Source organism: Puma concolor, chromosome A1 (assembly GCF_028749965.1).
Source record: "Puma concolor isolate L17-30 chromosome A1, mPumCon1.1.hap2, whole genome shotgun sequence".
In the NCBI taxonomy this organism is placed as follows: domain Eukaryota; kingdom Metazoa; phylum Chordata; class Mammalia; order Carnivora; family Felidae; genus Puma; species Puma concolor.
In genome coordinates this window covers 155,898,899-155,912,615 of record NC_141667.1, presented here as the reverse complement: position 1 = coordinate 155,912,615, position 13,717 = coordinate 155,898,899, and the positions used below count along the sequence as shown (strand labels likewise).

Sequence of the window (13,717 nt, the reverse complement as noted above, 5' to 3'; positions counted from 1 at the left end):
GTGCGGGATCCCATGCAGGGTTGATCCCACACCCGTTGGATCATGACCTGAACATAAATCAAAAGTTGATGCTCAATTCACTGAGCCACCCAGGCACACCTATTTGTTTATTTATTAACTTACTTTATTTACTTATTTTTATTTTCTTCAAGTATCTTCTTGTTAAATATTAGTAATGTGGAGTTTAAAATTCTATTTTATATAAAAATTTGAGATTAGGTTTTTTTTTTTTTTTTTAAATTTTTTTTCAACGTTTTTATTTATTTTTGGGACAGAGAGAGACAGAGCATGAACGGGGGAGGGGCAGAGAGAGAGGGAGACACAGAATCGGAAACAGGCTCCAGGCTCCGAGCCACCAGCCCAGAGCCCGACGCGGGGCTCGAACTCACGACCGCGAGATCGTGACCTGGCTGAAGTCGGACGCTTAACCGACTGCGCCACCCAGGCGCCCCGAGATTAGGTTTTTTTTAATGATGATTTAAAGAAAATCACTTTAACCTATATGATATTTAAAGATAGTGTTTTAATTAACTGGGGTCTGATCTACTACCACTTTTGGCAAATGGCCAAGTCTTAGGAAATGGTGGTTTGTAACCAAATGGCACAAACAATATGAAACCAGAAAAAATAAAAATGAAAATAAAAGATTTTTCCAGCGTGGACAAAATTAACAGTGATAAGAAAGAAAAGAGGAATAAAAGAGCAATTTCCCCATTTTTTTTCAAGGACTTAACCTTTCATTTCACTCTGATATACAAAACAACAGTAATCATTAACGAAGGAAAAAACAAAAAATAAGGAAGGCATATTTTAATAGTTATTTCACTTAGTTTGTCATGAATTTGTGTAATAAAATTTTATCTAACTTTTCCCAAATTCTAAAAAAATAGGGTTAAATATATCTGCTGGAACCACTGGGAATTTATTAAACTATTGCAAAAAAAAAAAAAAACTAATTAACATGTGAATCACAGAAAATGATCTGCAGAAATAGGGTGAATTAAACTTGAGATTAAGTGATACACGAAGATATGAATAGAAAGTAGAAAGACATTTTCAGGTGACAGAAAATGTGAGGGAATGAGAATACAGGGCAAATACCAGTGATTGGAGTTGTAATATGAATGTGATATAATCATTTACATCTTCAAAAACTGGATTTGGAATGGAGAGCGGGGGTGATTCAAGAGAAGTAAATACACAAGGCACTGTATTACCTTGTGAAAAGTATGATATCTGGGCATGACTAGGTTAGATATTCAACTTCTAAAAGATTGATCATAGAGGACAACTGACATCATGATCTCTGGTAGTATCGAATAGGTGGATAAATTCACATCTGGTCCTAGTAATTAAAGATCATAAGAACCAGAGAACCCAACATATGCTCTCTCAAACCTGACATATTACGGATATATATTTGGGGAAAGGTGAAATTTCACAGGAATCAATGACTGCCAATTGTTATCAACCACTTCGAAGCAGCTTCAGGAATATTCAGAAAATGTATTCACTGAAAAGGAAAGAAAATGAATTTCTCTTAGGATGATATCACGACTTTCTACCTAGAGTAAGGGGCAGTACAAATGGACATGTCTTGCTTGTTCACATATAGCCTGGATCAGTATATTTAAGAACTAGAGGAAGAATGCACAAATTTTCTATTAAAAAAAAACTATCTTATTAAAGTTTTATGAGATACTTACATATTCTAAAGATATTGTCCATTTTCAGGAAAATGTCTGTAGTACATGTCAGTTTACTCTTTATTCTTTTTTCTAATTAATAATACTTATTTCTTAGTTTTCATCAAATATTTTGTATTTTTAAAAATGGTATTCAAGTTTTATGTTCTATTTTGAATAGATTACTGATGACAATTATAAAACTTTCCATCTAGTTGTTTCTATTTTTTAAGGTTTTAAGATATGCACACAGATATGCACACAGGCTTTTATTATAAGTTTCAAAGATTGTGGCATAAAGAGTGGCTAATGGCTGTGAAATACTTTTTCCCCCAATTTCCCATTCTCCTGAGGTACAGTAGAGATGGATGGAACAAATGACAGCACTCAGGGAAATTTCATCCTTTTGGGGTTTTCTGACCGTCCCCATCTCGAGAGGATCCTCTTTGTGGTCATCTTGATTGCATACCTCCTGACTCTTATGGGCAACACCACCATCATCCTGGTGTCCCGGCTGGACCCCCACCTCCACACTCCTATGTACTTCTTCCTCACCCACCTATCTTTCCTGGACCTCAGTTTCACCACCAGCTCCATTCCTCAGCTGCTCTATAACCTGAATGGCCGTGACAAGACCATCAGTTACACAGGCTGTGCCATCCAGCTCTTCCTGTTTCTGGGTCTGGGTGGTGTGGAGTGCTTGCTCCTGGCTGTCATGGCATATGACCGGTTTGTTGCAGTCTGCAAACCCCTGCACTACCTGGTGATCATGAATCCGCATCTCTGCATGGGCTTAGTGTCCCTTGCTTGGGGCTGTGGTGTGGCCAACTCTTTGATTATGTCTCCAATGACTCTGTGGCTACCCCGCTGTGGATATTGCAAAGTAGACCACTTCCTGTGTGAGATGCCTGCCCTGATTCGGATGGCCTGTGTCAATACAGCTGCAATTGAAGGCATTGCCTTTATCCTGGCAGTGGGCATTGTTCTGTCACCTCTGGTGTTTATCCTGATATCCTATGGCTACATCGTGAGGGCTGTGTTAAGTATCCAGTCATCCTCAGGGAGGCACAAAGTCTTCAACACCTGTGGATCCCATCTCACAGTGGTCTCCCTTTTCTATGGAAACATCATCTACATGTACATGCAACCAGGAACCAGCTCCTCCAAGGACCAGGGAAAGTTTCTCACTCTTTTCTACAACATTGTCACACCGCTCCTGAACCCCATGATCTATACCTTCAGAAACAAAGAGGTGAAGGGGGCACTGAGAAGATTAGTTTTGGGAAATCTGTCTTTAAGGAAGAGATTATAACCTAACACAATGATAGCAATGATTTCTTATGTTAATATCCTGCACTATATTGATCTTGCATTACTACCATCTGCTAGAGTTTGGGAATATTTCATCACAGAGTTTATGGTCCATCTTTAGTTTTCTTTTGTGCAAGTCATGCAGGAGTATATGAATTATAATATTCAAAAATGGTTATTCTCAAGGAATATCTGTTGACCATTACTAATGTACAAATATCTAGATGGTTAACATACTATACTAAAAAACAGAGCCATGTTTTCTAGTCAGTCTAGAAAGGAAAGAGAGAAAATTGAAATGAAATTTCTTTTACCCAGACTTTCTGAAATGTGTAACCATTATAGAATATTGAATATTTTATTATAATCATTCAACTTTACAAATTTTGATAAGATCTGTCAACATGGATAATAATTTATATTTCACTATCATTGTCCTACAACAAAAGCAACAAAAACAACAAAACACTCTCACAGAAAAATGTAGCTAATATTCCTTATTATCTATTTAATGATTCAATAGCAATTATTGAATGGCTTTTGTATTGCAGGCACTGTTCTAGGTGCTGGATTAAAGCTTTGATCAAAACTGACAAGGTCCCTTGGGGTGCCTGGGTGGCTGAGTCAGTTAAGCGTCTGGCTTTTGATTTCAGCTCAGGTCATGATCTCATGGCTACTTTGTGAGACCAAGCCCTGTGCTGGGCTCTGCACTGACAACATGGAGCATAGTTGGGAATCTCTCTGTCCCTTTCTCTTTGCTCCTCCCTGCTCCCTCTCTTCTCTCTCTCAAAATAATAAGTAAATAAATAACACTAAAAAGAAAAGACTGACACGATCCTGATTTTGTGAAATTTAACTATTAATATCTATGCTGGTGACAATAAATGACAAAGAATAAAGCTTTCATTGAGTGATAATGTAAATAAAATTAAAAATATGTATACATATATATTGACATTTATATTGATATCATGGGAAGTAATCAAGAAGTTGGGAAAGGTGGAATGTTCTGGGAAGGTCTCTATGGAAATACTATTTAGGTCACATCCAGAGGATGAAAATGAAGACCTGTCACAATCATTCCAGAAGAAGGGATGTTAAATTTAAATTTTGCCATGTAAGAGGAGGCTTGGCATACTTTGAGTCAGAAGAATGGTCATTGTTCATGGAGTGGGGTTCTAGAGAGATAATAGTGGAGATAGAATCAAAGAGGTAGACAGAGAAGGCCAGAGCATGAAGAATCTTACAGGTAATGTTACAGACTAAGGCAAGAAGTAGTGGAGAAAGTAAATAATATGATTTTTCAATTTCACAGGTCCACTCCTTCTGTTGTGCAGAGCATGGAAGTTTTGGGACAAAGATGAGGCAAAACAGACTATAGCAGTAAACGAGACAACAGTAGCTAATGGTTTGCAATAAACAGTATCAGTGAAAAGAGTAAATTTATAATCAAAGATGTATTTTAGAGATCAAGCCAGGAGTATTTTCTAATGGAACTTGTAGAGTGAGAACTGATTAGGAATTAAGAGTGATGTAATTTGCAATTTGTAATTTTAGCAAGCAGGTGTTGATTAGAACCTTTTCTGGAATGGGAGTGATTGAAGTAAAAGCAAACATACAGTTGGGGTAGGGATTCAAATGTTCTTTTTTAGACAAATTATGTTTAGAATAAAGAGAAAACAGTCAAACAAGGATATCAATGTGGTAGTTATGTAAAAGGTCAGGACCTCAGGTTAGAAAGGCAGCGTTGGTAATATTAATTGAAATTCACCAGTATAAAGATGTTATTTAAATGCATATTTTACTGCCCATTTATGGAGTAGAAATAGATAAGATAACTGAAGTAAACAACTTATACTAAGGAAAATAAAAGAAACAAAGAAAGAGACTAGAACTAAGTTCTAAAATGAATTAATGTTTCCAGCACCTGGGTAACTCATTTGGTTGCATCACTCTTGGTTTTGGCTGAGGTCATGATCTCACAGTTTTGTGAGTTTGAGCCCCATGTCACACTCTGTGCTGCCAATGCAAAACCTGCTTCGGATTCTTTCTCCCTCTCTCTCTGATCCTCCCCCACTCACTCACACACTCTCAAAATAAAAAATAAACTTAAAAAATAAAAAATTAAATGAGTTAATGTTTAGAAATCAGAGTAAAAGGGATCAGCAAAGCATTAAAATTGGACAGTGTGGTAAATTGTTTGCAGATATGACTATTACCAGTTCCTTTCATACTATGCATGTCTTTTACGCCTTCCATCCACAGACAAACGCTTCAGTATGGTCTGGTCATGTGACTTGCTTTGGTCAACAGAGTATGCTAATTGTAATGTATGAATCCTGGGCCCAGTTCACCAGAGTCCTGGCTGCTACCTATTTTGTTTTATTGGGATCTAAGTTCCATGTAAATAACCTCAGGCCACACTGATAAATGCTGACAGGCAATATGAACAGAGATAGATCCAGATAGCTCCAGTCATTCCATCCTCCAGTGCTGTGAATGAGGTCATCCAACCAGAGCCAAACACCTAGCAAACACATCCTTTCAAGGTCCACACAGCCAGAACGTGGAACAAAGATGAACTATTCTGGCTAAGCCCTGTAAAATTTTCTGATTCATAAATAAGAACAATAATAATGTAGTTTCCACTAGATTTGAGGATGATTTTATTGGCAGTAATAAATAATAATCAGAAAATAAAAGAAAATGAGTTTTGTTGTTGTTTGTTTTTGTTTTTTGTTTTTTGTTTTTGTTTGAAACCAAGTTCTAGGTAGAGTCAGCAAGTGTTTGGTATGCTGGTAAGAAACTTACAAGAGGGGCGCCTGGGTGGCGCAGTCGGTTAAGCGTCCGACTTCAGCCAGGTCACGATCTCGCGGTGCGTGAGTTCGAGCCGTGAGTTCGAGCCGTGAGTTCGAGCCGTGAGTTCGAGCCGTGAGTTCGAGCCGTGAGTTCGAGCCCCGCGTCGGGCTCTGGGCTGATGGCTCAGAGCCTGGAGCCTGTTTCCGATTCTCTGTCTCCCTCTCTCTCTGCCCCTCCCCCGTTCATGCTCTGTCTCTCTCTGTCCCAAAAATAAATAAACGTTGAAAAAAAAATTTTTTTTTAGAAACTTACAAGAGAAAACATGTATGTGACCCAACAAAGAGATGTTAGTAACATTGACAATTCTTTCAGAGAATTAGTTGAGAATAAAATTTCATTTGGAGTGTGAAAAAGAAGAGAGATGAAAAAGTGGAAGTTTTTACTAGAATACTCTGAGGTATGAAAAGGAAACAATACTTCATTATGGAATGTTTTGATTCATTTAAAAATAGTATGTACTAAATGGGTCTGCAAACTTAATCTAATATTTAAATTTTTTTAACATTTATTTATTGTTGAGAGACAAAGAGAGATAGAGCACAAACAGGGGAGGGACAGGGAAAGAGAGGGAGGTAAAAATCCTGAAGCAGGTTCCAGGCTCTGAGCTGTCAGCGTAGAGTCTGATATGGGGCTTGAACTCATGACCTGAGCTGAAGTTGGACACTTAATCGACTAAGCCATCCAGGTGCCCCCTGAATCTAATATTTAAATTCAGAAAAAGGCTCTTTGGAAGCCAGAGGAAGTTTCTGGTATGAGGATTGAGGTCTTTAAAAATGGCAAACATTGGTGAATTCAAAGCTTTCAATAAGAACCAGTACATTTCTCAGTTGCAATAGGCTAAAAGGTATTGTATATAAACAGAGGAAAGAGTATATATTTTTTATGGAAATAATGCATGGAGTTCTTCACTGTTTTGATTTCCTCATTACAATGTAAGAATTAGTCATGAATTGGAGCATATTGAGAAGTTGAATAGTGACAGAGAAAGTAGGTTGATATGAAGAGTGAAAAGAAAGTAAAATGTAGTCTTTTATTAAAGTTTATTTATTTTGAGAGAAAGGGGAGGCAGGGACAGAGAGAGAGGGAGAGATAGAGAAAATCTCAAGCAGGTTCCATGCTCTCAGCACAGAGCCCAACACAGGGCTCAATCTCATGAACCAGGAGGTAATGACCTCAGCCAAAATCAAGAGTCAGATGTTTAACTGACTAAGCCACCGAGCACCCTAGTAAAATGCAGTCTTGAATGGGAAAATTAAAATATCTCTGTAGTCATATCTTATCTCTTGCTATGGTTTATTGTCCTTTATCGTTTTTGAATATGTATTTAAAATAAAACAAGTTAGCACAATTTAAAAATTATTCTCCAAAGTTATGAAACTTTTCAAATATTGGTGAACTGTTAGCAGGCAGTGGAATTCTTCCAGGTGTGAAGGTGATAGAAGAGAATGTGTGTGACAGAAGAGAAAGCATATCCTTATTACAGATTTGGAATCAATAATTTATGGTAATATTGGTTGCAAATAACATAACAAGGGATTTGAGTTCCTGGAGAGGTCAAAATCGTTGGTGTGAAAATATGTGTTAAATTCATGTTGTTAAAATAGAGACTAAGAGGGCTTCTGGGTGGCTCAGTTTAAGTGTCTGGTTTAGGTCATAATCTCACAGCATGTGAATTCAAGCCCCTCCTCGGGTTCTGTGCTGACGGCTTAGAGCCTGGATCCTGCTTTGGATTCTGTCTCCCTCTCCTTCTCTGCCCCTCCCCTGCTCATGCTCCCTCTCTCTCAAAAATAAATAAACATTAAAACATTTAAAAAATAAAATAAAATACAGAAGAAGAACAAAATGTATCAAAAATATGAAGGCACTTTATTTAATAAAGTAACAAATATCAGTATGGAGGAAATGCTTGTTATGTTGAACTCCTATCTGTTGACCTCAGAATAACTTCATCCTCCTGCCAGTTCCTTATGGTCATAAGAAGACTGTTACATATTCAAATAATTATTGGTATGAAAGGAAAAAAGCCATGAGAAATTTAAAAAAAAATAATGATTGACAGCTCTTAAGAGTGGCCTTTGCCACCTTCTGGCAAAACTTATCCAAGATTTTTCATTTAAATCTAATTGATCATCTCTAGTTGAATGGATATCTATAAAGGTTAATACTTTTAGCTAATCATTTGATTCCCACAATGAAACTATCAAAGTCTCTTAATAATGAGGATGATTCTACATAACAGAGTCAGACGTCAGAGGCTGATATGCCTGAAGTGCATTCCTAAAGGATGCTGTTACTGTCAGGGAGCTCTAGAGCAATAGCTCTCCATTAGAATTACCTTAGGGAAGATTAAAAAAAGTAATAAAGGAGTCACAATTCAGTCTAATTTTATCAACATCCCTGGGAGATAGTCGAGGATACAATTCTGTATAGCCAGAGTTTTATTCTAGGTCCAAAAAATTATTATATCCAAAACTGTGGTTTGTCGTCTGAGGGGGATAGAAGAAAAATAATGGAGTTAATCAAGTCAGGGGTCAGAAATCACATGGATTCGGATGCATAAGTCATAAGAAGCTTGAAGTCACCAAGAAACATAAATGAAGATGTGATGTAGATGATATCTTGGAACAAAATAAAGTGAGCATAGTTTTATCTCATGATGGTACTCCAACATAGTTGTTGGGTCAATGCATGAAAAATTCAATGAAAATAACAAAAGTAATAATATTTACATAGTACCTGTCCTTCTAAGTACTTTAAAGGGTTTTAAACTGAGCCTAGATTACAAAATCGAAAACAAACTTCTAAGTCAGTGAGCATAAAGGCAAACAGTATCCCAGATAATAAAATACCATGATTTTATTTTATTTTATTTTATTTATTTTATTTTATTATCTTATTTTACTTTATTTTATTTTATATGTATGTATTTTTATTTTTATTTAATTTTTAGAAAGAGAGAGACCAAGACAGAGACAGAGCAGAAGTTGGGGAGGGGCAGAGGGAAAGGGAGACACAGAATCTGAAGCAGGCTCCAAGCTCTGAGCTGTCAGCACAGAGCCCATTGCAGGGCTCGAACCCATGAACTCTGAGATCATGACCTGAGCCCAAGTCAGCTGCTTAATCAACTGAGTCACCCGGGCAAACCTTAATTTAATTTAATTTAATTTAATTTAATTTAATTTAATTTTTTTATTTCATTTCATTTCATTATTCCTTTTCTTTTTTTCTTTATTTTATGTTTATTTAAGTTTATTAATTTATTTTGAAAGAGACAGAGAGAGTGTGAGTTGGGGAAGGGCAGAGAGAGAGAGAGAGGGAGAGAGAGAGAATCCCAAGCAGGCTCTACACTGCCAGCCCAGAGTTTGATGTGGAGCTTGAACTCATGAAACCATGAGACCATGACCTGAGTTGAAATCAAGAATCAGACACTAAATGGACTGAGCTACCCAAGTGCCCCTACCATGATTTTATTAATGACTGTATTTTAATAGCCTGATTTAGTTCAATTCTAAATAATATGAACATACTTTTAAATACCTGGGCTCATTTATTGCTAGTTCTAGGGGAGGAAAAAATTCCTCAACTCATCTTAGGTTCACTGACTGGGAGTCTCCAAATAGAATGACAGAAGACAGATTAATAACACAAAACAAATAAATTAATTAAATGCATCACATATACATGAATAACTCCAAGAAGCAGTTAAAATTTGAGTTTATATAGCATCTTAGCAAAGAATGAAAATTTTGGAGAAGTGACAAGAAAAAGGGAAAAAAAGTCTTTGGGCCTTTAGTGTTGGCAAATTGTGGATAATCAAGTATTTGGGGGAAACTGATGATAGAATATGGCAAGTTTAAAGGTTTGTTTTTGGGGGCTCCTGTGTGGCTCAGTTGGTTAAGCATCCGACTTTGGCTCAGGTCACGATCTCATGGTTTGTGAGTTTGAGCCCTTCATTAAACTGTCTGCTCTCTGCACAGAGCCTGCTTTGGATTCTCTGTCCCCTTCTATCTCTGCCCCTCCTTCACTCTCTCACTCTCAAAATAAACATTAAACAAATAACAATAAATAAAACATAAAAAGTTTGTTTTGTAGACTCCTCTGGTGCTATCTCTGGGTTGATAAGGATCTTGAGTTGTCTCCAGTGATTAATTTCTGTCCTTCTTATTAGAAAGAGGATGGGGGCACCTTTACAAAATTATGTCCTGTTTTTAAGCATAGAGTGGAAATTTTTTGTACTGCTTTTTAATTGTCTTTGGTTAAAAATAATCAATAAATCAAAGTGGCACATTTTGGGGTGAAATATTTCACTGCTTTTCATTCTTCCATTCCCCTCTATAAAGGGAGAGAAAAGCATTAACTGGAACATGCAGAAAAGAACACATAGAAGATATGAGATATGGAGAATTTTTGCAATGCACACATATTCACACACACACACACACACACACACACACTAAATATAAAATACTGTTGAGAGAAACATAAAGTATTATGAAAGGAAAGGAATAACATGTTCATGTATTTTAAAGCTGCAACAATTTTAATTGAATTTTTATTTCCACATAACGGTATATTTACATGCCATTAAAAATGCAAAGAGAAGTCCTATGTATACCTTACCGAATTTTCCCAATGCTAAAATATTTCAAAACCTTAGCAAAAGATCACATGCACAATAATGTCATTAATACAGACCAGATGCAGAACAGTACCATCACCACAAGAATCCCTTTTATATCTACATCCACTCTATATCCTTCAGTAAATCCCAGAATCACTTAACTGTTTTCTATTTCTAAAATGTTGCCATTGCAAGAATGTTGTATAATTTGATTAATATAGCATGTAAACTTCAAAAGGTGATTTTTTTTAAGGTTGAGGCAATTATTTAGAGGAATTTTAGGTTCACAGAAAAATGCAGGAAAATACAGAAATTTCCCATATAGCCCCCTTCCCCCACAGATGCATATACACTGTCATTATTAACAATCCCCACCAGTGTAGTGCATTAGCTATATTTGATGAACTTACACCCACATATCATAATCAGCCAAAGTCCATGTTTATAGTAGAGTTTACTTTTGGTGTTGTACATACTGTGGGATTGGACAAATGTATTATGCCATGTACACATCTTATGCACCATAGAGAGCATTTTTACTGACCTAAAGATTCTCAGTGACCTTTTCACTCTCTCTTACACCAATCTTTCCTCTCTTTACCCTACCCATATTGTTACCTTTTCCATAATATTATACAATTGGTATCAAAAAGTATGCAGCCTTAAAATATAGGCTATTTTCACTTAGTAATACACATTTAAAATTCATCCATGTCTTTTCATGGCTTGATAGATTACTTCTTTTTATCAGTAAAAAAGCATTCCATTGTTTGGATGTATCAAAGTTTATTTATCATTTTCCCTGGAAGAATAGCTGAAACTAAAGTGTGTATAAATTAGGGGGATGTGGGGTTCCACACACACAAGGTACTTTGGCAGGATAGCTGAAGTGGATGTAGACCCAGATGTTTCATGATTCTGTACAGAGTGTGCCCTACAGGGGTGGCTGGAGCTGAGGTGTTTTATAGGCTAGGAGGCCCTGGGGCACTCCATGCAGTGGGTACCCTCGGAGGAAAGTTAAATTTAATATGGGTATGAGTGGCTGTGGTATCTGGGTTCTCCATGAAATGCATGCCCTTACAAGACAGCTGATGATGACTTGTGTGCAAACTGGGGTGTTCCAAGGTGCTCAGTGCAAGGGAGTTCCATGGATGGCTGACTACAGTCAATGTAGGCATGAGCCAGGGGTTCATGGGTTTCTGTGCACAGGGGCACACTGGAAAAGTGGATAGATCTGAAGTAGATATCACCCAGTGCATTCTGGAGTGCTCTGTGTCAAGGGTGCCCTAGCAAGCTGTCTGAAGCCAAAGTGGTATGAACCTGGAGTATTGTAGGGGTGCTTTGCACATTTGTCACCTTGGCATGAAGGCTGGAACTGCAGTTGGTGCTAATCAGGGTGTTCTAGTGAGAACTGCCCTGTGGCCACCTTGGTGGGATGACTGGATCTGGTGTAATCTAGGGCCCCTGGGCTCTCTGAGGTGCAGGTAGTTGGGATGCTCCAACTGTGCATTCACTGGTCTGTGCTTTCAAGATGTAGGGGTATGTAAACGTTGTGTCTTAGCCAATCCCACCCCAAGAGTGTTCCAGCAGCTCTTTCACCTTTTGGGAGAGTTCTAGATCTGGCTCTATTATGGGTTAATTTTTCCTTAAAAGCTCAACTTTTTTTTAAGTTTATTTATGTATTTTGAGAAAGAAAAAAAGAAAGAGAGAGAGAGAGAGACAGAGGGAGAATTCTCCAAGCAAGCTCTTCACTGCCAGCACAAAGACCGACATGGGCCTCAAACTAAAGAACTGTGAGATAATGACCTGAGCTGAAGTCAAGAGTCAGATGCTTAGGGGCGCCTGGGTGGCGCAGTCGGTTAAGCGTCCGACTTCAACCAGGTCACGATCTCGCGGTCTGGGAGTTCGAGCCCCGCGTCAGGCTCTGGGCTGATGGCTCAGAGCCTGGAGCCTGTTTCCGATTCTGTGTCTCCCTCTCTCTCTGCCCCTCCCCCGTTCATGCTCTGTCTCTCACTGTCCCAAAAATAAATAAACGTTGAAAAAAAAAAATTAAAAAAAAAAAAAAAAAAAGAGTCAGATGCTTAACCGATTGAGCCATACAGGCACCCCTAAAAACTCAGCTTTTTAATTGTGCCACAGTGTGACAGGGGCAATGTGAACTACAGGACCTGGGGCTTGTTGAAGCAGCAACCTGGCTATGGGGTCCAGACCCTGCTCTGGTCTGCACTTTCAAGATGGTGGGGGAAGCATAAACCATGTCATTCTCCATTCTTCCTGACCCAGAGAGAGTCCCAGTAGCCCCTCTGCAATTTGGAGGAGTTTGGGGCTGGCTCTTTTATGAACTAGTTGTTTCTAAAACTGACTGTTTTCTGTGCCCAAGGAAAGATAAATCTGTTCCCGCTTCCTAAGTAGTATCCTTCCCCATGGCAGTTCAAAACATCAGGGGTGGAAGTCCCTTTCATTAATGTGTCTCTGTCTTTATCACTATTCTCTTTCTATATTCACTCTTTTATTGCACAGATGTTCAGTCAGCCTTCAGTTCTTCTGGAGGAATTGCTATATAAATAGGTGTAATTTTTTGTGTTCTGTGGAGGAGGGGAGTTAGTGTCTTTCTATGTCACCGTCTTATACCAGAACTCTCTTCTCATGTGTTTTTTATATCAGTTATTGAATTCTTTATCCCTGACTGGTTCTGTTTTATATTTTCTATCTCTTTGTAGAAGTTCTCACTGAGTAAATTCAGTGCCCCCCCCCCCCCACAGATCTAGTGAGTGACTTTATGACCATTACTTTGAATTCTTTATCAGACATATTGCTTATCTCAGTTTCATTTAACTCTTTTGCTGTGATTTTGTCTTGTTCTTTCATTTGAGACATATTTCTCCTTGTCTTCATTTTATCTAACTCTCTGTGATTGTTTCTATGTGTTAGAAATGTTTGCTACCTCTCTTTTTCTTGAAGGTAGAAGAGGTCCTGTGGTGCCCTGTAGCACAAGGCCCCTTGGTGACAGGACCAGGTGGTCTGGTGTTGTCTTCTGTGTGGTCTATGTATGCTCCACTGTTGTGGTTGAGCCACATTTGTCTTCATCTTCATCACCTGCAATGACCCACTTTGCTTGCTGTGGGTGCACAGGTCAGGCTTTGTTTCTTTCACTGTCAGGTGCCTGCCTGAGGCCATAGTGAGCTCACAGATGAGAAGGGAGAGCAGTCTAGAGATCTTCAATTAGTCTCTCTGCTTCAAT

The 13,717-nt window shown here is 38.1% G+C and overlaps 1 protein-coding gene across 1 annotated transcript; it reads left to right on the top strand.

Moving 5' to 3' along the window:
- Nucleotides 1–2,049: 2,049 nt before the first annotated feature.
- Nucleotides 2,050–2,997, top strand: LOC112856856 (olfactory receptor 2W3-like). Its single transcript, XM_025920157.2, has one exon. The coding sequence runs from the start codon at nt 2,050–2,052 to the stop codon at nt 2,995–2,997; it is 948 nt and encodes a 315-aa protein (XP_025775942.2).
- Nucleotides 2,998–13,717: the final 10,720 nt, after the last annotated feature.

Coding starts and splice junctions, on each gene's coding strand:
- LOC112856856 (XM_025920157.2), top strand. CDS start 2,050: ATGGATGGAACAAATGACAGCACTCAGGGAAATTTCATCCTTTTGGGG.